Source organism: Oratosquilla oratoria, chromosome 12 (assembly GCF_046742065.1).
Source record: "Oratosquilla oratoria isolate Oo_2021 chromosome 12, ASM4674206v1, whole genome shotgun sequence".
Lineage (NCBI taxonomy): Eukaryota > Metazoa > Arthropoda > Malacostraca > Stomatopoda > Squillidae > Oratosquilla > Oratosquilla oratoria.
The window spans coordinates 63,273,718-63,297,052 of record NC_134788.1 but is presented as its reverse complement, the minus strand read 5'-3'; the positions used below and the strand labels follow the sequence as shown (position 1 = coordinate 63,297,052).

The window sequence follows — 23,335 nt, the reverse complement described above, 5'->3', positions numbered from 1 at the left end:
ATTGCCTTGGATTTAGTATGTCGTTTTTTCTAAATGCCTTACCCATCTACTTTTGATAATTCCTTCACAAAATTTTGCTATCGTGCTTGTTCGAGACTGATTTATAGTTTGTAGGGTTTTCTTTGTTCCCCCTTTATATATAGGTACAATATATGCTCTTCTCCAATCCTTTGGAACTTTTCCTTCTTTCAAATAACTGTTTATTAGGCTATGTATTTTGTATGCTAGTTCATTCCTGCATTCTCTCAAAATCCAGTTTGTTATTTCATCTGGTCCATGCAATTTTCAGACATCAAGATCACTCAAGTGTTTCATTATTTCATTCTTTGTTACTTCTATTTCTTTCATAGGGGGGACTTTCTCCTCCCATTCGATATCACTAGGTTGTATGTTCTCCCTTGTAAACACTGATTTAAAATGCTTGTTCATAATTTCTGCCATTTCTATTTCCTCTGTGTATTCAACTCTCTTTGTCATAGTTTCTCTAAATCTTGTTTGTTTTTCACTTTGTTATTTACAAATATGTAAAATAGTTTTGGTTGGTCTTTACATTTTTCTATGACATCTTTTTCATATTTTCTTTTTTCTTCTCTGCACACTTGTTCATATTCATTTCTATAACTAGTATATATTTTCCATTTTCAGGTCTTTTGTCTTTTTTTCATTTTGTCCAAGCTTTATCTCTTTTGTCTTTTAACTCCCTACAACTTTTGTTGTACCAGCAATTTACATATTCTTTTTCTTGCTTATGTCTTGGGACATACTTTTCCACTCCTGTATAAATTCTTGTCAAAATATTCCATTTCTCTTCCACTGTTGTTTCCTCTTTGTATATTCTTTCCCAGTCTTCTTTTTGAAAGAATTCTCTTATTTTATAAAAAAAAAAAATTTTCATACATCAATCTTCCTTTTCTATATTGTTCATTTCTTTTTATGTATTTTTCCTTTAGTTCCATTCCAACCAATATGTGGTCACTTTTACTTATTGGTGTCTTGTATTCAATCTTTTCTACTATTTCAGGTTCTGATGTGATTATTAGGTCCAGTCTCGATGGTTCTTCTTCATTTCTATACCTAGTGTTCTCTTGAATCCATTGCGTCATTGTATGGTCAATAATCATATCAGGTAGTACATTTCCCCATCAGTTGTCTCCACCCTTTACTGTCATCTCTTCCCAGCAGACTTCTTTACAATTAAAGTCACCCATTATAACTATTCTTTCTCCATCTTTCATTATCTTATTTAATATTATTCTTGTGCCTTCTAACATACTTTTATGTTCTCTCCCTTCCCACGAGGCTGTTGTAGGAGGCACATAATTTATTACAAACTTTCTGCTTTTCCTATCTTTGTCTTCCACTTCCATCATAATCATCTCTACTCTATTCTTTCCACATGTGACATTCCTCACGTTTATATCCTTCTTAGTCAGGAACATAACTCCACCCCCCTGTTTTGCCTCTCTGTTTCTGCTCCAATTATATGCACCACGTCCTACACTGTTGGGTGGTAGTAGACCTTTCAATTTTGTCTCTACAATTCCCATTATGTCCGGTTCTTTTTCCTTCAGATAACCATTCAATTCATTCAATCCTGTTATCAAACCATCTATATTTGTGTAGGACACTCTAAATTTTCTGCTACTTCCATTGTATTTTCTGTTTCCCTTTTGTTTTTCTCTGTTGTGCCATTTCCTCACTTTCATATTCACTACTCTCCAATAGAATTCCTCTTTTTCTGACTCTGATTTCATCTCGGTTTTTTTCCTTAGCTTCTTGTCTTTTTGTTTTCTCATCCTCTCTTTACTCTTTATTGATTGTGATAACCCTTTTGTGTGAAAGCTGACTCGCACATGTCACATTGGAAAAGCTTCTTTCTTGTGAGCAAGATTCCCCTTACATGAGAAAGCAGAATCATACATGTCACACTGGAAAGACTTGTCTCTTGTGTGGGTCCTCATATGCCATGTTAAAGAACCCTTTTGTGAAAAAGTAGAATCACAGAAGTCACAATGGAAAGGCTTCTTCCCTATGTTGATCATCCTGTGATACTTGAGCTGATTCTTTTGTGAGAAAGCTGCATCATACAGGTTGCTTTTGAATGGCTTCTCTCCAGTGTGGGTTGTCATATGCATTGAGAGAGAACTCTTTTGTGGGAAAGTTGAATTGCACAGGTCACAGTGGAGACTTCTCTCCTGTGCGGGTCCTCATATGCTGTATGAGGGAACCCTTTACTGAGAAAACATAATAGCACTGGAAAGGCCGCCCATCTGAATGGGTCTTCAAATATTGTGTGAGAAACCTTTAATAAGAAACAAGGATTCACAAAGGTCATACTGGAAAGGCTTTTCTCCTGTGTGGATTATATGTTTTTTGAAGTGATTCTTTTGTGAGAAAGCTGCATCCCACGGGGAGCATCACAATGGCTTCTCTCCAGTGTGGGTCCTCATGTGCTTTCTAGAACAATTTTGTGAGAAACCAGAACCACACAGATCACATTGGAAAGTCTTCTCATACACGTGGGCCTCATATGTTTTGTGAGATAACCCTTTTATGAGAAAGCAGAATCACACATCATAACCGAATTGTTTCATTCCTATGGATCATCATGTGATATTTGAGGTAATTCTTTTATGAGAAAGCTTCATCACAAAAGTCACACTAGAAAGGTTTCTCTTGCGTGGGTCCTCGTATGCTTTGTGAGATTAATCTTTAGTGAGAAAGCAGAATTGCACAGGTCACACTGGAGAGGCTTCTCTCCTATGTGGGCCCTCATATGTTTTGTGAGATGACCCTTATGTGAGAAAGCAGAATCACAGAGGTCACACTGAATAGGCTTCTCTCCTGTGTGGGTTTGAGATTACCCTTATGTAAGAAATCAAATCCACACAGGTCACATTGGATAGGCTTCTCCTCTGTGTGGATCATCATATATTAGATTACCATTTTGTGAGAAAACAGAATCCCAGAGGTCACACTAGAAAGGCTTCTATTCTGTGTGGTTCTTCACATGCTGTATGAGATGACTCTTATATGAGAAAACAGAACCACAAAGGTCACACTGGAAAGGCTTCTCTCCTGTGTGGGTCCTCATATGCTGTGTGAGATGACCCTTTCGTGAGAAAAAAGAATCACACAGGTCACAATGGAAAGGCTTCTCCCCTGTGTGGGTCCTCATATGCAGTATGAGATGACACTTTTTTGAGAAAGCACAATGGCACAGGTCACACTGGAAAGGCTTCTCTCCTGTGTGGGTCTTCATATGCTGTGTGAGATAACCCTTTTCTGTGAAAGCGGATTCACACAGGTCACACTGGAAAGGCTTCTCCCCTGTGTGGATTCTCATATGGTTCGTGAAACCACCCTTTTTTGAGAAAGCAGAATCACACAGGCCACACTGGAAAGGCTTCTCTCCTGTGTGGGTCCTCATGTGATGTACAAGATAACCCTTTTCTGAGAAAGCAGAATCACACAGGCCACACTGGAAAGGCTTCTCTCCTGTGTGGGTCCGCATGTGACGTGCAAGAGAACCCTTTTGTGAGAAAGCAGATTCACACAGGTCACACTGGAAAGGCTTCTCTCCTGTGTGGGTCCTCATATGCTGTGTGAGATGACCCTTTTCTGAGAAAGCAGAATCACATAGGTCACACTGGAAAGGCTTCTCTCCTGTGTGGGTCCTCATGTGCTTAGTGAGAGAACCCTTTTCTGAGAAAGCAGAATCACACAGGCCACACTGGAAAGGCTTCTCTCCTGTGTGGGTCCTCATGTGACGTGCAAGAGAACCCTTTTCTGAGAAAGCAGAATCACACAGGCCACACTGGAAAGGCTTCTCTCCTGTGTGGGTTCTCATATGGTTCGTGAGAGAGCCCTTTTCTAAGAAAGCAGAATCACACAGGCCACACTGGAAAGGCTTCTCTCCTGTGTGGGTCCTCATATGCTGTGTGAGATGACTCTTTCGTGAGAAAGCAGAATCACACAGGGTACACTGGAAAGGCTTCTCTACTGTGTGGGTCTTCATATGCTGTTTGAGATAATCCTTTCGTGAGAAAAAAGAATCACACAGGTCACAATGGATAGGCTTCTCTCCTGTGTGGGTCTTCATATGCTGTGTGAGATGACCCTTTTGTGAGAAAGCAGAATCACACAGGCCACACTGGAAAGGCTTCTCTCCTGTGTGGGTCCTCATGTGCTTAGTGAGAGAACCCTTTTCTGAGAAAGCAGAATCACACAGGCCACACTGGAAAGGCTTCTCTCCTGTGTGGGTCCGCATGTGACGTGCAAGAGAACCCTTTTGTGAGAAAGCAGATTCACACAGGTCACACTGGAAAGGCTTCTCTCCTGTGTGGGTCCTCATATGATGTGTGAGATGACCCTTTTCCGAGAAAGCAGAATCACACAGGTCACACTGGAAAGGCTTCTCTCCTGTGTGGGTCCTCATATGCTGTGTGAGGTGACTCTTTTTTGAGAAAGCAGAATCACACAGGCCACACTGGAAGGGCTTCTCTCTTGTGTGCCTCCTTGCATGCTTTATGAGAGCATCCTTTTTTGAGGAAGCTGAATCACACAAGTCATACTGGAAAGGCTTCTCTTCTGTGTAGGCCATCAAGTGATTTTTAAGGTGACAGTTTGGTGTGAAAGCTTTATCTCACAGGTAACACTGAAATGGCTTTTCTCCAATGTGGGTTATCATATGAAATTTGAAGCAATTCTTTTTGTCAGAAAGCTACATTACACAGATCATATTGGAGAGGCTTCACTCCTGTGTGGCTCATCATATGCTTTGTAAGAGAACCCTTTTGTGAAAAGGCACAACTTTACAGGTCACAATGGAAAGGCTTCCCTCCAGTGTGGGTCAACATGTGATATCTAAAATGACTAGTGATATAATTGTGCCACAGATGTCACACCGGGTCCTTTTCATTGTATGACAAGTATGAAATCTGTAGATAGCTCTTCCAAAGAAGTGGTCATATTTGCCCTCATCCTGAAAAAAATGTAATTATATTATTGACATCTATCTCTGAAAGTGTGCAATATATTCTATTAGGATAGTGGAAGTTTTGCGCACAAACTATTTCATACTCAAATTTGTACCTAAACCAACCATTCATACATGCCATGACCTATCATAAAATAGGGTGAAACACTAACAGATATGGAGCTATCATATATTTCATTCTACTTTTTCATTACATGAGGTGAAAATCATCCTATAGCTACATGCATACTCATTCCCCCACAACCACAATGACTCAAATTTTACCACAGCTTTTTTCATCATGTCATGAGATTTGGAAGTGGGCAATGGCCCAGCTGGCCACAACAGTCGTATCTTAATATAACTTCATAGAATACCATGTTTGGGCTCACAAGACCTGAATCTAAACCAATTCACGGAGGGTTTATTCAGTTCATCTGACTCAAATAAGTGATGCTAGGCACATCGTTTAAGACACACAAACCACAGTTTTGAATGGATGTCTAGAACGAGCTCTGGAGTGCAGTGCTTTTTCAATAAGTTGGAGGAAACACCTAGGTGGTGTCATTCATACTGGGACAGGGGAGCTTTGTCTATCAAGTGACCAAAATGATATGTTGGAGTAAGTTCACTTAGTGGTTAAAGTATAAAATGGAGGATGATGAAGGTAGACAAAAATATAGTGAACCAACAAAGAAAAAACTAGAAGTAAGCAGGGTTGAATCACCATCAGGTGTCATCCCAAAAAAGAGTTGCAACATGGCAACATCCAAGAGCAATCAAAGGTATGAAAATATAACATTTTCAGGGTTTCCAAATGTGGAACACTAGGTAGAGGTATAGATTTGGAAAGGGAAACAAGGTATGAAAATATTCTAAATCAGGCAATTACAGAACTAATAAATGAAATAATAGATCTAAAAGCTGAATACAGGACAATGTATAAAGAAGTGAATGAGTTGAAAAAACAAAATGCTGAAACGAACAGGGAGCTTAATGATCTAAAAGAGGAATTAAACACAGTCAAAAGTGAGAATGAAAGAATAAAAAATGAAGATACTAACAAAAATGAGGCTTTGAAAAAAGAAGTAAAAGAACAAATACATGCGGTGACTGAGAAAGTTGGAGAAACCATAAAGGAGATAGATCTCCAACAAATAAAAAATCAATGGAAAGTGGATCAGGAAAACCAAAAAATAACTTTTAAAGAAATTGTAAAACAAATGGAAGAAAATGCAAAAGAAACAGTCATTAAAGTAATTCAAGAGAAAAAAAATCGGGCTAGACACAGTTGATAAAATTAAAAGGTATCGTAGTTTATAGTATTGAAGAAAACCACAATGTAGCTAGATACTTATGAGAAAAAAGAGAAAGAAATAACAAAAGAAATTCTGAGAGAGATACAAGAGGAGGGGCAAGAAAAGGGAAAAGAAAATAGAGGAAGTGCATAGAATAGGACTATGCCTTAAAGACAAAAATAGACCACTATAAATTAAAATAAGGTCTAAAATTATAGCAGAAGTTAAATTACAAGAATATATGGATATAAAAAAGAAATGAGCAATGAGGAAAGAGAGGGAAAAGACACTAAGAAATGAAGTAAATGGGAAAAAAAGAAAGAATAGAAAGAGACCAAAATGAATGTTTTTTTTTTGTTTTGTTTTTTAAGAGGAGTGGACCTGAGGCTGAGAAAATGTTATATAAAAAAAGATCAAAGGAAACAAAAAAGGAGGAAAAAGGAAGAAAATAGAAATACTGTATACTAACATAGATGGCATGATTTCAGGACTAAATGAATTAAATGACTATCTGGCAGAAGAAAAACAGTATATAATGGTAATTGTGGAGATGGCATTACAAGGTCCACTACCACCAATTATTGTGGGACAAAGTTTATATAATCATTGGATAAAAAATAGAGAGGTGAAACAGGGTGGAGTCTTGTTTTTGACCAGGAAAAGCTTAAATGTGACAAAGATAACAGAAGGAAATAATAATGTGGAATTGATTATGATAAAAATTGAAAACAGTGACATAACAAGTAGAAATTTTGTAGTGATATATGTGCCCCTGAAAACATATTCCTGGACAGAGAGTGACCATTCCAAGATTTTGACACAGAGAATGTATTAAATGAAATATTGAAAGAAGGAGGAAACTTAATAATTATGGGTGACTAACTCTGGAGAAATATGTTAGGCGATGACAGTGAAAGGTGGAGAGGACCTTTGGGGAAATATACTACTGGGCATGGCCAATGAATACACAATAATTCAATGGGTAAAAGAAAATACCAGAGATAGAGATAACGAAGAACCATCAGGACTAGATTTAATATTTACATCAGAGCCTGAAATTGTGGATAAAATGGAATACAAGGCACCAATTGGGAAGAGTGACAACTTACTAATCAAATTCAAACTAAAAGAGAAAAATTCTTTCAAAAAGTGAAGTGGGAAAACTTCTTTAATGAAGTAGATAAATATGTACCAAAACAAACACAGGAAAAGGTGTACATTAAATGCTGGTACAACAGAAAATGTAGTGAGGCAAAAAATAGAACAGCCAAAGCTTGGAAAAGATGGAAATAGAAAAAAAAACAAAAATGATAAGTGACATATACATATCAAACTAAGAAATATGTGAAAATATGCAGGAAGGAGAGGTACCATAAGATTGGAAAAATGACAATATTGTGCCAATATATAAAGGAGACAAAGAAAACCCAACAAACTACAGACCAGTCTCCCTTACAAGCACAATAGCTAAAATACCTGAAAAAGTTATCAAAAGTAGATGGACTAAGCATCTGGAAAAAAAAAATATATATGTATATATATATATATAATAAATACAAATAAATTTGGCTTTAGACAAGGAAGATCATGTGTCACACATTTGATTTGTTTTTATTCAAGGTTAATAGATATAATTCAAGAAAGGGATGGATGGGCAGATTGTGCTTTCCTGGATTTACAAAAGGCATTTGATAAAGTACCACACAAAAAGCTATTAAGAAAACTTGAAACAACAGGTGTGCAAGGAAAGTTATTGAAATGGATGGAAGATTTCTTGCATGGGAGAAAAATGAGGGTGGCACTTAGATATAAAAACCTGACATGGGAAGAAATGATAAATGGAGTCCCACAAGGCTCAGAATTAGCTCTAATAATGTTTGCTATATACAAATGACATGGATGAAGGTGTAGAATGTTATATGAACTTCTTTGCAGATGATACAAAACTATTAAAGAAAGTAAGTACAGAAAAATTCTGTGAATCACTACAGAGAGACCTGGACAAAGACTAGGAATGGAACCAAAAGTGTGAAGTGAACTTCAACATCAAGAAATGTAGTACAATAGAGTTTGGAAAAATAAAAAAAGAATATCAGGACAGTAAAAAATTGGTACAAAGGAAGTAAAAAAGTTAGCTCAGAGAAGGACCTAGGAGTAGTTATCAACAAAGACATATCCCCAGACAAGCATATAAACAAATCAGTTGGAGAAACCTACAACTTACTAAGATCAATAAAGGTGGTTTTTAATTACTTGGATGAAGTAATGGTTAAAAAAAATATTAGTTACACTGATAAGACCAATACAAGCATATAAACAAAATAGTTGCAGAAACCTACAATTTACTAAGATCAATAAAGTTGGTTTTTAATTACTTTGATGAAGTAATGGCTAAAAGAAATATTAGTCACACTGATAAGACCAAGATTGGAGTACACTGCGACACTATGGACATCCAGCACAAAAAAGAATACAAAGAAATTAGAAAGAACTCAAAGAGCAACAACAAAGGTGTCAAGGGCGATGCATACTTCCACTGGTCTAGTGTTATGCTGCCGTATTGGTGTGAAAGTCTTCTAGATTAGTTTGGAGCAAGAATCTCACCAACTGAATTATCACTCATTTCACAATTGTCTGACTCGCCATCATTTTCCAATTCAACACCTTGCGTCTTGCCACCGCTTTCCAATTCTGATTCTACATCTTGTAGGCACTCTGTGTTGGTTCAGATTCCTCTCGCACATTTTCTCTTTAATCACTTGGATCACTGTTACCTTGGTATTTTCTTTGACTTGTACTCTGCCTGCCACTGTTTCATGCTAGAAGACCCTGCAGGTCATCTGCCGAGTCCTGTACTGGCATCCTTCAGATAATCAATATATACACAACTTTATCTCACTATGCTATCCACTCTTGTCTCAAGCCTTTCACAACAGTTCTCCCTATCCTTCTCAAATACAATGGTGACTTTCAAATCAATTCTACGTGACATTTACATCTGATAATGCTGCCAAAACCATACAAAGTAATATTCCCTACATCTTACAGATGACAACCTAGTTGCTGAGATCATTCAATCAAATACTGTAGCTGACAGAATGATTATTGTTCCAACCTCTCTGATGATGCTCAACAATGCAAAGCTCCCAAAGCTCACCACTCCCCTATACTACACCTTACTGGTTTGTGGCATACTATGAGGAAACCCAAGGTAACTTTTTCCATGCTGCTAAGTATCTTGAAGGAGAGACTGGATTACTCCCTACAAATAACCTCAAGAAATATGGTCAAGTTGGTCCAAGCTAGGGCCATGATGCTCCTCCATCTACCTTGCCCTTCAGATGGTTAGGTAAGGTTTTGTTAGGTTTAGTTACGTTATTGAGGTTAGGTTAGGTTACGTTAGGTTAGTTGTACACAAAATCGCAATTCTCGGTCCTCTCGAAGCTTCATGAATTTATTCTCGATTTTTGGGTTAGCAACTCTTCCGGAGCTGGAGTGCGCTTCGCTAGATGTAGTGGATACAGCAAAAAAATGTTGCGAATCGTTGTTAATGCTGCTCAAAAACAACATGGCTACGATCGCATGAGCCCTCACCACTGCTGCCATCAAAGGTGTAATTTATGTATTTTCATATCTTTTATGTGCTGTTGATTTTACAGCTGTTTTGCAACGCACATTACTTGATTTCATGCTCCCCACCCAAAAACCCCGATTTCCCAGAGGTCCCCCCAAGATCGTTGGGGAGGAAAGGTAGGCATAAATTTACATATGAATTTCTTGAAAACTACGCATTTGTGACGGAAATGATGTACACCATCAATCTATACATTACATATCTCACCACAAACACATAAGCTACATACAAAAATCTTTGGTTGGGTGAAACTATCAATTCCCACCTCACATACACACAACCACATCGTGAATGAACATCAAGATGACGAGCTTGTGTAATATTATTGGCTTAAATATCACTTAGAGTAATATAATACAGATATGTGATATTACTCTTAAAGCTATTGGTAAATTATGAATATTTATCTTAAAACACTTATGTTTCTGCGTATGTGAAAGTATCTGTATTATCATTGGAACACCATCGCCTTAATGAATGTTGCCATTTGGCCCTTTTATAAGGGATCAAAATAAAAGATAAATAGAATAAGTTAAAATCCACAAACACGAAAACTGTGACTGTGGTACTTTAGAATTACCATGAGTGATTTATGAGACCAAACAAGAACTATAGTTAAGAATTAAAACAATATATCAACAACAAAAATGATAATCATAATGATGATGATAACACTATTGACAACTAAAACAATAATAATAATAATAATTATAACTATGATAATAATAATAATAATAATAATAATAATAATAATAATAATAATAGCATTAATAACAATAACACCAACAATAATAATAAACTTATATAAATTGTGAATTGATAGCTATCAATTCACGAATTATATAAGTTTATTATTATTGTTTATTAAGTTTAAAATTTTCTATAGACCCCCAAACTATAGTTAGGGGTTCTATAGAAAATTTTAAACTTTACTAGGGGGTCGATGATCTGAAAAGTTTGGGAACCCCTGGTCTAGCCAAAAACTTGGGATAAAACAATAATTAAAAAAGTCGTATCTCCCTTATTTTTCAAGCTATTTCAATAAAATTAAAAAGTATTTTGTTTCTAATGAAATGGTCTTTTATATGCAACAAGAATTTAAGAGCTAACAAAAATTGTGTCCGTACCTACCCTTGCTCAGAATGCCAAATAAGAATTGAAGAGTGGCAAATGCGAACATACTACGCATGCACTAAGCTATCTTAAACCCATATCGCTGCACTTACGAATTGAAGAAGACACACTGGTTTCACCTGTACAAAGCACAGCTACGAAAACAAGCTCCTTGAATAGCTGAAGGAGCGCAAGTCAATGCTTGACGGGCTATGACGTCATATGTAAATAAACAAGGTGAAGGTTTAATTTTTTTAGATATCTTCTCTATTTCTCTTTATATTTTCTGTTCTGTTTTATATTTCATATCTAATACTTATTTTTTGTATTTGCTATGTATTTATTTCATATATACATTTTCATTTTATATTTTTATTTCATATTTATATTTTCTGTGAGAAATGAGGAGAACGGGGGTGGAAGGGGAGTTGGGAGATAGGGTGGATAAAAGTGTATAGGGATGGTTTGGACACATGGAAAGAATGAGTGAAAACATAGTAAAAAAAATGTGGAAGGAATGAACATGAGGGGGTGACCTAGGATGAGATGGATGGATGGGGTGAAAGGGGCTTTGGAGTAGAGAAAAATGTCTGTTGAGGAAGGACAAGAGAGGACAGAAGATAGGGGTGAATGGAGAATGGCTGTATATGGATGATGTTACGATGTACGAGGTGGAATTGATGGGGGATGGGGGTGAGGGAGTATGTGTGAGAAAAATTTGACGCAGCCCGAAAGGATTTCTTCCCATCTACTTTTCTGCATGAGGGGACAGAGAGGGGGATCGCCGATTTAATGAAGCGGCCTTGCTGTGGATGTGCTGTGTCTTGCGACACCGATTCTGACCCAGGGCAATGGACAGGATACAGGGATGACCCGTCGACCAGGAGGTGCCAAAATAAGAGGGAGGGAAGAAGGTGGAGGGGAGTGAAGTGTGAAAGGGTTGAAATGGGTGGGAGTGGTTTTTATGTTGTTGTTTATTCTGCCTCCCTTATAAGGGGGGAAAAAGCTTTTGGTATATATATGTGAGGGAGGATAGGGAGGGAAAGATAGCTGCAGTGGGAAATGCTAAGAAAATGAGAGTGATGAGTGAGGAGAATGGAGGAGAAATAAGGAAGGATGAGGTGAAGGCAGCAGTTAAGATGATGAAAGCAGGTAAGGCACCTGGTATGGATGGATGCCATGCAGAATGTCTTAAAAGAGGAGGTACAGTGATGGTGGACTGGTTGGCGAGGTTATTTAATGTCTGCTGGAGAGAAGGTAGAGTGCCGGAGGACTGGAGGAGTGCTTGTATAGTTCCACTTTACAAGGGAAAGGGGGACAAGTGTGAATGTAGTAGTTTCAGAGGGATTAGCTTGTTAAGTGTAGTTGGGAAGGCTTATGGGAGGATCTTGATTAAGAGGATTAGGAGAGGAACAGAGGGAGTAATTGGTGAGGAACAGTGTGGATTTAGGAGAGGTAGAGGTTGTGTAGATCAGATTTTTGTGGTAAGACAGATATGTGAGAAAGCTATAGGAAAGGGGAAGGATGTTTTTTGGGCCTTTATGGATCTGGAAAAGGCTTACGACAGGGTAGACAGAAAGGCACTGTGGGAGGTTATGCGGATATACGGGATAGGAGGAAAGGTTCTCGGAGCTGTCAAGAGTTTTTATGAGAATAGTAGAGCTTGTGTCAGGATTAGAAATGGAGAGAGTGAGTGGTTTGAGGTAAAGGTGGGACTTCGTCAAGGATGCGTTATGTCACCCTGGCTGTTCAACTTATACGTGGATGGGGTAGTTCGAGAGGTAAATGCAAGGGTAGTGGGTCAGGGATTGGAGATGGTTAAAGAAAATGGAGAAAAGTGGGAGGTGAGCCAGCTGTTGTTTGCGGACGACACTGCGCTTGTGGCAGGATCGGAGGAGGGATTGAGGAAGTTAGTGACAGAGTTTGGGAGAGTATGTGATAGAAGAAAGCTGAAGGTAAATGTGGGTAAAAGTAAGGTGATGAGATGTACAAGGGGTGAAAGTGGCAGTAATCTGGAAGTGAGCATTAAGGGAGAGCGACTGGAGGAAGTGGATAGTTTTAGATACCTGGGTGCAAATGTGGCAGGAAAAGGTGGAGTAAAGGTGGAGGTAGAATGTAGATTGAGAGAAGCGAGTAAATGCCTTGGTGGATTAAAAAGTGTTATGAGGAATAGACATTTGGGAATGGATGCTAAGAGGAGACTGTATGAAGGAGTGATTGTGCCAACAGCACTGTATGGAGCAGAAACATGGAACATAAGAGAGGAGGAGAGAAGGAGCTTGAATGTGTTTGAGATGAAGTGTCTGAGAAGTATGTTGGGGGTTACTAGGCTAGATAGCGTGAGAAATGAGGAGGTGAGGAGGAGAACAGGGGTGGAAAGGGACTTGGGAGATAGGGTTGATGAAAGAGTATTAGGATGGTTTGGACACATGGCAAGAATGATTGAAGAAAGACTAGTAAAGGAGGTATGGAAGGCAGATGTGGAGGGAGTGAACATGAGGGGACGTCCTAGGATGAGATGGATGGATGGTGTGAAGGGGGCTTTGGGGAAGAGGGGAATGTCTGTTGAGGAAGGACGGGAGAGGACAGAAGACAGGGGTGAATGGAGAATGGTTGTATATGGAAGATGTTGTGATGCACGAAGTGGAATGGACGGGGGGATGGGTGGTGAGGTAGTGTGTGTGAGCAAAATTTTGACGCAGCCCGAAGGGATTTCTCCCCGTCCTCTCCTTTATATGGGGGGGGGGTGGAGAAGGGGTGTCGCCGATTTAATGAAGCGGCCTTGCTGTGGATGTGTTGTGTCTTGCGACACTGCTTCTGACCCAGGGCAGTGGACAGGGTGCAGGAATGACCCGTCATCTAGGAGGTGCTAAGATGGGAGGGAGGGTGGAGGGGTGTGGAGTGTTTTCAGGGATGGAATGGGTGGGGATGATTTTATGCCTTTTCCTTTTTGGGTACCTCCCTAGTAAGGGGGGAAAAGCCTTGGTATATGTATATGTATGTTTTTATGTCACTGTTTTTTTTTCTGATTTCAAGTCTCTACTTTTAATTCCTTTGTGGATGTGCAGCCGGACAAACCAGGGAAATGAAACCAAGGCACATAAGATGTAATGTATGCATGAATTAAATGTTTACTACAGAGCTAGAAGGTCCGGCCGGGTGAGAGCCTACGAGTGTCGTCGTGGGCTGGGGGTGAAGGGAGGGCCACTTGAAGCCTGGAGATGTCGTGCCCGAGCCGACTTGCTGGAGAACTGACAGTCTCGGCAAGGCATCGTCCTTTCAAAGGAGGCTGACGGGTCAAAGGGGTCCCCGGAGAGCTTTTACGAGTTTCTGATTTGCTGCTGACTGGGGCTAGTCGAGACATCTTGCTAACTTCGGCGAGTATATAGGCCTAGCTCGGGTTGTGTAACGGCCAGTCTGGTTTTGACCTGAGCCGCGTCACCACACTATATCTATGTTTTATTTCTATCTTTTACTTTAATGTTCAATATCAATTTTCTATTTCTATGTCTATTTTTACTTTTATGGTGCAGTTGTGATTGCTGACACGATAGAACAACTGCAGGTGGAGAGACGGAAGACAGGAGTAGAAAGAAATTGTTTAAAAACGAACAAAAACAAAACTGAAGTGATGTATGTAGGGCGCATAAAAGGAGGATACAAATATCACAACAGGAATGCTTCAGTGAAGGGTAACATGTAACTTGAAGAATAATGTCAAATATTATTCTCAACTTTAAGTTTTATTAAACATTTTCCAATAATAATGGGAGTGCTGTACTACTTGTAACTCACCTGATTTCTGTGGTTTCCCGTTTCTTTGGTTGTTTCTGCTTCACTTTTCAATTCCCCGATACACTCACTTCTCTCACACTACAATCTACCTTGCTTAAACCCACAAGCTCTGCTAATCCTAATCGTGTTAGAGTTCCACTTGCATCTCGTTCCAGAGACACACACTGACGCGCACACCGTCATACGCCCTCCTTCCTACACCGGCCGTGACCTTTTGACCCCGTGCTAGGGGTGCCAACTGTGCACCCTATCTGCACTACATTTCACCACAAGTTCACAATCTGCAAAACGCGAAACAACGCCAACATTACAGAACCCAAGACATTTCCATTATAAAAACATTACAGTACACAATCTACAAATGAAACATTACCGTTACATTCCACAACCTAATGATTACAAAGGTGTTCCATTATTGTCATAGCATTCTCCCTCACAAACAAATCGTTACAGAGGTGCTTCATTATCATAACACATCTATTCATACACACACACAAAGTACCTCACACAAACACAAACTTCACACGAGACACCTAGAAAGACTGCACGCCATACACAAACACCTTATACGACACATCACACCTAGACTTCACCGCACAGACTACTTGTCAACTGCGCCTCTCCTTCGGGTGGTGTTCACAATAATCGTGTATAACAGCGCATATTTACAACGTATCCTTTTACCAGCTTTGACTGATCGTGACCAGACGTGTCACGATGTGCTGGGTTCCGTCTGAGTAAGTACCACGAAAATGAGTCCGTCTGTATCCAACGTGAGGAAAGGCAGCAGATTCTCAGTAGACGTGCTATGGTTGGCCGGGTTCAGTCCTCGCTGGTTATGTTTTTACTTTTATTTATCTGTAATTATGTTACATGCAGTTTTAATGTATATTCACATCTCCACCGAATATATATACTATTACCTGTTCTTCTCTCGCCTGCAAAATGGTTCCACTACTCCAGGAAGTCTGTTTCGTCGCCCGGAACCAGAACATGTCTCGCTCCTTATTTATACAGTTGAATGTACATCTGCTTAAAGGAAACAGCCCTCTATGCGTAGCATAAAAAAAAACACGACTACACGCACAAACATCTACAAAGCTTTTTCTTCTTCTGAAAATAATCTAATTTCTAACTCTCTCCTACTACATCTTGTCATTTCAGTTTACCTGCCACTATTTTTTTTTAAATGTTCTGTCTCTAAGACTAAGCCTCCTACTCTTTTTCTAACTTTGTTGGTTGAGGTTAAGTCGAATAAACATCCCTAAGGAAAAACAGCTACATATAATGGTTTTAGCCTCCAACTCCAAGTCTCCTGCCCACCCCTCCTGAGCCACGACTTTACGCAATAACTATCCCTGAGAATCGCCCGGTGGCAATAGCCCTCTTTTATACACGACTGTATTTTCATTTTGACACAGACATCTCTTCCCCTCCTACAACTACCGATCCCGCGCGAACGAGAGGTCCTTTCTAGCTAGTCCATAGTCGCTCACAGTCGACTTGTGTGAAAATTGGATCATGTTGGAGGACTGAGAGGCAAACCTCAAGAATGGATTAAAGACTTTTTGAAGGGAAGAGACATGAGGACAGTCGTAATGGGTAAGATGTCAAGTTGGAGAGCAGCTAGTAACGAGCGGAGTTCCACAAGGTTCAGTGCTTCTTGCACCAATAATGTTTCTTGACTGTGTCAATGACGACATGGTGGAAGGAACAACAAGCGATACCAACATGTATGCAGATGACGCAAAAATTACGAGAAGAGTGAAAAACGAGGACTGTAGACTATTGCAAAAGGATGACAAAGTTCGGATGCGAATATATATACATATACATATATAGGGTAGGAAATGAACCAATTGACGGAGTGGTTGGGAAATGTGTAGTTCCAGGAAAGAATCGTAGTGGAGAGTTGATGGTGGAGATGTGTCTAGAAAGAGAGTTGATGATGGCAAAATACAGTGTTTCGGAAGAAAGTCAAGCATAAGTACACATGGGAGAGGGTGGTGGAGGGAAGGGTGGTAGATAGAGCGTTAATGGACTATGTGGTAGCAGATAGGAATATAATAGGAAGAGTTAAGGATGTACATGTTCTAAGGGGAGAGAGTGGGGGAATATCAGATCATTTTTGGTGGAAGGTAAGTTGAGAGTGGAGGATAGATGGAGAAAGAGGAAAAGGACAAAAGGTAGGGAGGTGCTTAGAGTGAGCTCTTTAAATGAAAAGGAAAAGGAGAAGCAGAAGCTGAAGGAGTGGGAGGGAGTGAAGGATAGAGTAGAGGTAGGTGTGGAGGAGGAATGGGGATGGTTCAAGGAGGGAGTCACAAAGTGTGCAAAGATGGTGTGTGGAACAAGAAGGACAGGAGGAAATAGAAGGAAGGGTAGTGAATGGTGGGATGAGGAAACAAAGAAGGTCGTAGAAGAGAAGAAGCGAGCTTTCACAGATTGGTTACAAAAAAAAAGGACGAGGGAGTCATATGAGACGTACAAAGAAAAGAAAAGAGAAGTAAAGCAAAAAGCAAAGAAGGCAAATAGGAGAGCAGATGTGAAATGGGGTAAAGGTATGACGGAAAATTTTTGAAAGTAATAAAAAATATGTTTTGGAAAGAAATTAAGAGAGGAAGAGGAAGCGAATTAACTAGAGAAGAAAAGGTAAAAGGTGCAGATGGAGAGATGATAATGGAAGAGATTTAGATAAATTACAGCAATGGTCTGAAAAGTGGCTAATGAAATTTAACACAAGTAAATGCAAGGTAATACCCATAGGTAAAAATAACAGTACGATTACAAGTTATTTGGAAATTCGTTAACAAAAGTGTATAGAGAAAAGGATCTTGGCGTAATTATCAGTAACGATCTCAAATCATCTAAGCAGTATATTTCAGCCTATGAGAAAGCAAATACTATTCTAGGACTGATTACACATTTTTTTTTTTTTTTTTTTACTTCAAAAGTCCATCTCTCATTAACAAACTATATAAATTGTTAGTTTGTCCACATTGGAATATGCTGTTTCTGTATGGTTACCAAATCTCATTAAAGACATTGACAGATTAGAAAAAGTACAATGGCGAACCACAAAGCTGATTCCAAATATCAAACATAAATCATACGAAAATTGACTAAAACATATGAATGCCCCCCCCCCCCAATGTATATAGATTTGGAGGTGACTTGAAACAGGTATTTAAGATTCTAAAGGGAATTGACATCAAAAGTGACAAAAAGATTTACAGTGAATGAGAATCTGACAAGAAATAATGGTCTCAAAATGTCAGGAAATAGATTTAATTTGGAAGTGAGTAGAAACAACTTTGCCAACCGTGTAGTTAATGAATGGAATAAACTTACCGTTATTTTTACCTATGTGCATTCCTTTGCATTTACTTGTGTTAACTTTCATTAACCACTTTTCAGACCATTGCTGTAGTTTATCTAAATCTTCTTGAATGTCTAATTGGTTTAAGTGATCATTTGCCATTCCGCACAGTTTTGTATCATCAGCAAATTTGGAGACAATAGGTTTTAGTCTGTGGTTTATATAGTTTACATGTACTATGAATTAAAGTGGCCCAAGAACGGAACCCTGAGGAATTCCACTTGTAGCATTTTTCCATCTAGAAGTTTTGCTATTTAGAACAACTCTGTTTTTTATCATTCAATCAATTCCTAGTCCAACTTAATAAGCTACCACTTATTCCCTGTGAAGCTAATTTAGTAAGTAGTCTTTCGTGGGGAACGGTATCAAAGGCTTTTGCAAAGTCTAGATATATTAAATCTATATCTTTTCTTTCGTCATAATGTGAGAGGAGTGTATTGTAGTATTTGAGTAAGTTAGTCACACAAGAATGTTTCCATCTGAATCCATGCTGGCTATCATTTATCAAACAGTTACTTTCTAAATGATGTTCTATAGCATCTCTGATGATAGTTTCCAACATTATTCCTATGATTGATGTCAAACTTATAGGCCTATAGTTATTTGGTTTCTTTTTGTCACATTTTTTTTTATATGGGAATAACGTTAGTTAGTTTCCATTCTCTTGGGACATCTCTGGATACTATGGATATCTTGAAAATAAATTCTAATGGAACAACAATCTCATTTTTCATTTACTTTAAGATTCTTGGATGCCAACCATCAGGCCCTGTTGTTTTATTAACTTTGAGTTTCTCGATACACCTTTTAATATTTTCTTTTGTTATATCTACCGTAGTAAGTTCACCCTAGACTTTTCACAGGTTTTGGTTTGGAGTTCACTTTAAGCTGTTTCATTTATGAATACTGAGCAAAATAGTTGTTTAAAACATCCCACGTTCTTTCATTTGAATTTTCAAGTTGACCATCAGCAGATAATAGTGGGCCAATGTGATTCCTAATAACCTTTTTATCTCTAATGTAACTAGAATTCTCTGTGTTTCTCTTTGGATTTATCAGCGATATTTATTTCATATTGTTGTTTTCATTTTTTTTTTTATTTCTCTGTATTATCACATAACTTTGGTAGTCATTAGGTGCACCCTAGCACTTGTATTCCTTATAAGCCTGTTTCTTTTTAGCAATACTTTTTTCAGTTTCTTTGTCAAGCCATTTTGGGCAAGCTTGATTTGGGAGGCATCTGTCCTTAAACAAGATGTAAGTTTGAATCATCTTAGTAAGCATATTTTGAAACATTACTCACATCTGATCAACAGGTCCTTCACTTATTTTTTCCTCCCAATCTGTAAACTGAAGCTCCTCACGTAGTCCTATGAACTGAGCTTTACTGAAATCGGTTATTTTAGAAACACATGTATCTATTCTAGTTTTTTCAGCATTTTGAATCTAAGTTGTGATTGCTACTTGCAATAGTTTCACCAACTTCTATATCAGTTTATCATGATTTCATGGCTAGTGATCAATAGATCAAGTAAATTTCCATGTAATATTTTTATTGTGCATTAGAAATACCTCCTAAATTTGGCCTTCCATAAACAAGATAAATGATTAAGGATATATATATATATTTGCACCAATTTTCTATTTCATGAGTCCTTTGTGTGACAATGACAGAGCTGACAGAAATATTTAATATGTATTTTATACTCATGAGATTAATAACATGAAAATATATACATACATACATATACCAAGGCTTTTTCCCCCTTACTAGGGAGGTAGCCAAAAAGAAAAAGGCATAAAATCATTCCCACCGATTCCATCCCTGAAAACACTCCACACCCCTCCACCCTCCCTCCCATCTTAGCACCTCCTAGATGACGGGTCATCCCTGCACCCTGTCCACTGCCCTGGGTCAGAAGCAGTGCCACAGGACACAGCACATCCACTGCTAGGCCGCTTCATTAAATCGGCAACCCCCCATATAAAGGAGAGGACGGGGAGAAATCCCTTCGGGCTGTGTCAAAATTTTGCTCACACACACCACCCCACCACCCATCCCCCCGTCCATTCCACCTCATGCATCACAACATCTTCCATATACAACCATTCTCCATTCACCCCTGTCTTCTGTCCTCTCCCATCCTTCCTCAACAGACATTCCCCTCTTCCCCAAAGCCCCCTTCACCCCATCCATCCATCTCATCCTAGGACGTCCCCTCATGTTCACTCCCTCCACATCTGCCTTCCATACCTCCTTTACTAGTCTTTCTTCACTCATTCTTTCCATGTGTCCAAACCATCCTAATACTCTTTCATCAACCCTATCTCCCTATATATACATACATACATACATACATATATATATATATATATATATATCAATAATTTTTGTGACAGTTGCATGCAGGATTCGAACCCGCTGTACTCGGCCATCCGTAAATTACCTTCCCAGTGCCCTAACCACTAGACCACAGAGGCTATAAAATCCTTGAAACCTGGAACCGAACTGATTCCCGAGGGAAGGAAGATCACTTATTACGGCGATCCGAAATTCCTGTTTTACTCAAGGACCAGCCCACCAGTGGTATGGGGTAAGGACTGGGTCGAACCCCTTTCACGCTTATCGCCATTGTAACTATGAGAGTAATTCGCTAATAGCAGCGACATCAAACCAATAATTTTTGTGACAGTTGCATGCAGGATTCGAACCCGCTGTACTCGGCCATCCGTAAATTACCTTCCCAGTGCCCTAACCACTAGTGGTTACGGCACTGGGAAGGTAATTTACGGATGGCCGAGTACAGCGGGTTTGAATCCTGCATGCAACTGTCACAAAAATTATTGGTTTGATGTCGCTGCTATTAGCGAATTACTCTCATAGTTACAATGGCGATAAGCGTGAAAGGGGTTCGACCCAGTCCTTACCCCATACCACTGGTGGGCTGGTCCTTGAGTAAAACAGGAATTTCGGATCGCCGTAATAAGTGATCTTCCTTCCCTCGGGAATCAGTTCGGTTCCAGGTTTCAAGGATTTTATAGCCTCTGTGGTCTAGTGGTTAGGGCACTGGGAAGGTAATTTACGGATGGCCGAGTACAGCGGGTTCGAATGCTGCATGCAACTGTCACAAAAATTATTGGTTTGATGTCGCTGCTATTAGCGAATTACTCTCATAGTTACAATGGCGATAAGCGTGAAAGGGGTTCGACCCGGTCCTTACCCCATACCACTGGTGGGCTGGTCCTTGAGTAAAACAGGAATTTCGGATCACCGTAATAAGTGATCTTCCTTCCCTCGGGAATCAGTTCGGTTCCAGGTTTCAAGGATTTTATAGCCTCTGTGGTCTAGTGGTTAGGGCACTGGGAAGGTAATTTACGGATGGCCGAGTACAGCGGGTTCGAATCCTGCATGCAACTGTCACAAAAATTATTGGTTTGATGTCGCTGCTATTAGCGAATTACTCTCATAGTTACAATGGCGATAAGCGTGAAAGGGGTTCGACCCAGTCCTTACCCCATACCACTGGTGGGCTGGTCCTTGAGTAAAACAGGAATTTCGGATCGCCGTAATAAGTGATCTTCCTTCCCTCGGGAATCAGTTCGGTTCCAGGTTTCAAGGATTTTATAGCCTCTGTGGTCTAGTGGTTAGGGCACTGGGAAGGTAATTTACGGATGGCCGAGTACAGCGGGTTCGAATCCTGCATGCAACTGTCACAAAAATTATTGGTTTGATGTCGCTGCTATTAGCGAATTACTCTCATAGTTACAATGGCGATAAGCGTGAAAGGGGTTCGACCCGGTCCTTACCCCATACCACTGGTGGGCTGGTCCTTGAGTAAAACAGGAATTTCGGATCGCCGTAATAAGTGATCTTCCTTCCCTCGGGAATCAGTTCGGTTCCAGGTTTCAAGGATTTTATAGCCTCTGTGGTCTAGTGGTTAGGGCACTGGGAAGGTAATTTACGGATGGCCGAGTACAGCGGGTTCGAATCCTGCATGCAACTGTCACAAAAATTATTGGTTTGATGTCGCTGCTATTAGCGAATTACTCTCATATATATATATATATATATTTTCAGTAAAGGCTGAAAAAATATATATATGGTATATATATATATATACATATATATATATATATACATATATAGATCACTAAGGTACAATTACATTTAACCTTTCTAACTTTAAAAATAACTCCAAGTATATATAAAAATAAGTTCAGTACTAATTCTCAATTTTGATTCTAACTTCTTATTTCTCCTCTCTTTTGTTTTCGGCATTCACCCACTCTTTATAAACATCTAAATCAATTTAATTTCCATATAATTTGTAGCTTATATGAACTTATCCAAATGACATTCTCCTAAACAGTGTTTAAGTTTGTTTTTTATTCAATTCATTGGACTAAAACCTCACCCACAGTCTGCACTAGAGACAAGAAAGGCTCCTCCAATATCCATCAATTTTTCCAAGTCCCAGAACTTCATTCTGAAGAGCAACTAATACCATTTGTGTTACATTTTATATAATCTTGCATCTAATTTTTTTGCAACATCAAACTAAATATTTCTGTAGCATCAGCAAGAAAATCATGATAGTTAAGACAAAAGGTAGTAACATGTCCACTACCAGATGAAAAATCACATTGACCATTCTTGTACCTCATCCTCAGGGAAACTGTCCTGTAAATGGGCGCAACATTTTTCATTATTTCATCCAGCCATTCTTCACTTGCAGTTCTTTTTCCCTTCACACCCTTTGCTTCATTTGAATCTGACAAGAAGATCCACCAGTTCTATGCAATTGTGTTATTTGTATATATTTTATTTATATTTGTAAATTTAAGAATAGCTACAGATTACAACCATATCTGTGTGCACTATTTACCGAACATAGTTGTTGCCTTGTTTTGTTTCCTGTTGCTTACTTTTCAATTGAAGTACAAAGTTGGGATGGATCTTTCAAACAGCTCCCTTTTATCTTAATTATTATGATTTTTGCTTTGGCATTGTTTCAATGTTCCTCTACTATTCCAATGACTTGTAGTAGCCATTTTTTTCATCAGTATATTCTTTGCTCCTTTTGTTATTCTTGAAATGTAGGTTTCTGCAGGAAATAAGTGATTTTCTTTTCCAAATGGAA

General features: G+C 39.0%; 3 protein-coding genes across 3 annotated transcripts in view; 1 reads left to right on the top strand and 2 right to left on the bottom strand.

Moving 5' to 3' along the window:
* LOC143031923 (uncharacterized) overlaps nucleotides 1-11,230 on the bottom strand; it is a 142,575-nt gene extending 131,345 nt beyond the window's left edge. The window contains exon 1 of the mRNA XM_076196295.1: nucleotides 11,137-11,230. The gene's annotated coding sequence lies outside the window, so the exon portion shown is untranslated. The remainder of the gene's footprint in view (nucleotides 1-11,136) is intronic.
* LOC143031926 (uncharacterized) overlaps nucleotides 1-23,335 on the top strand; it is a 493,007-nt gene that overhangs the window by 442,309 nt on the left and 27,363 nt on the right. The window lies entirely within an intron of this gene.
* LOC143031922 (uncharacterized) lies at nucleotides 2,990-11,153 on the bottom strand. The gene is made up of 2 exons (XM_076196294.1): nucleotides 11,042-11,153; nucleotides 2,990-4,984 (listed from the first exon to the last, which is right to left on the bottom strand). The coding sequence occupies exon 2, from the start codon at nucleotides 4,601-4,603 to the stop codon at nucleotides 2,990-2,992; it is 1,614 nt and encodes a 537-aa protein (XP_076052409.1). The 5' UTR covers nucleotides 4,604-4,984; nucleotides 11,042-11,153.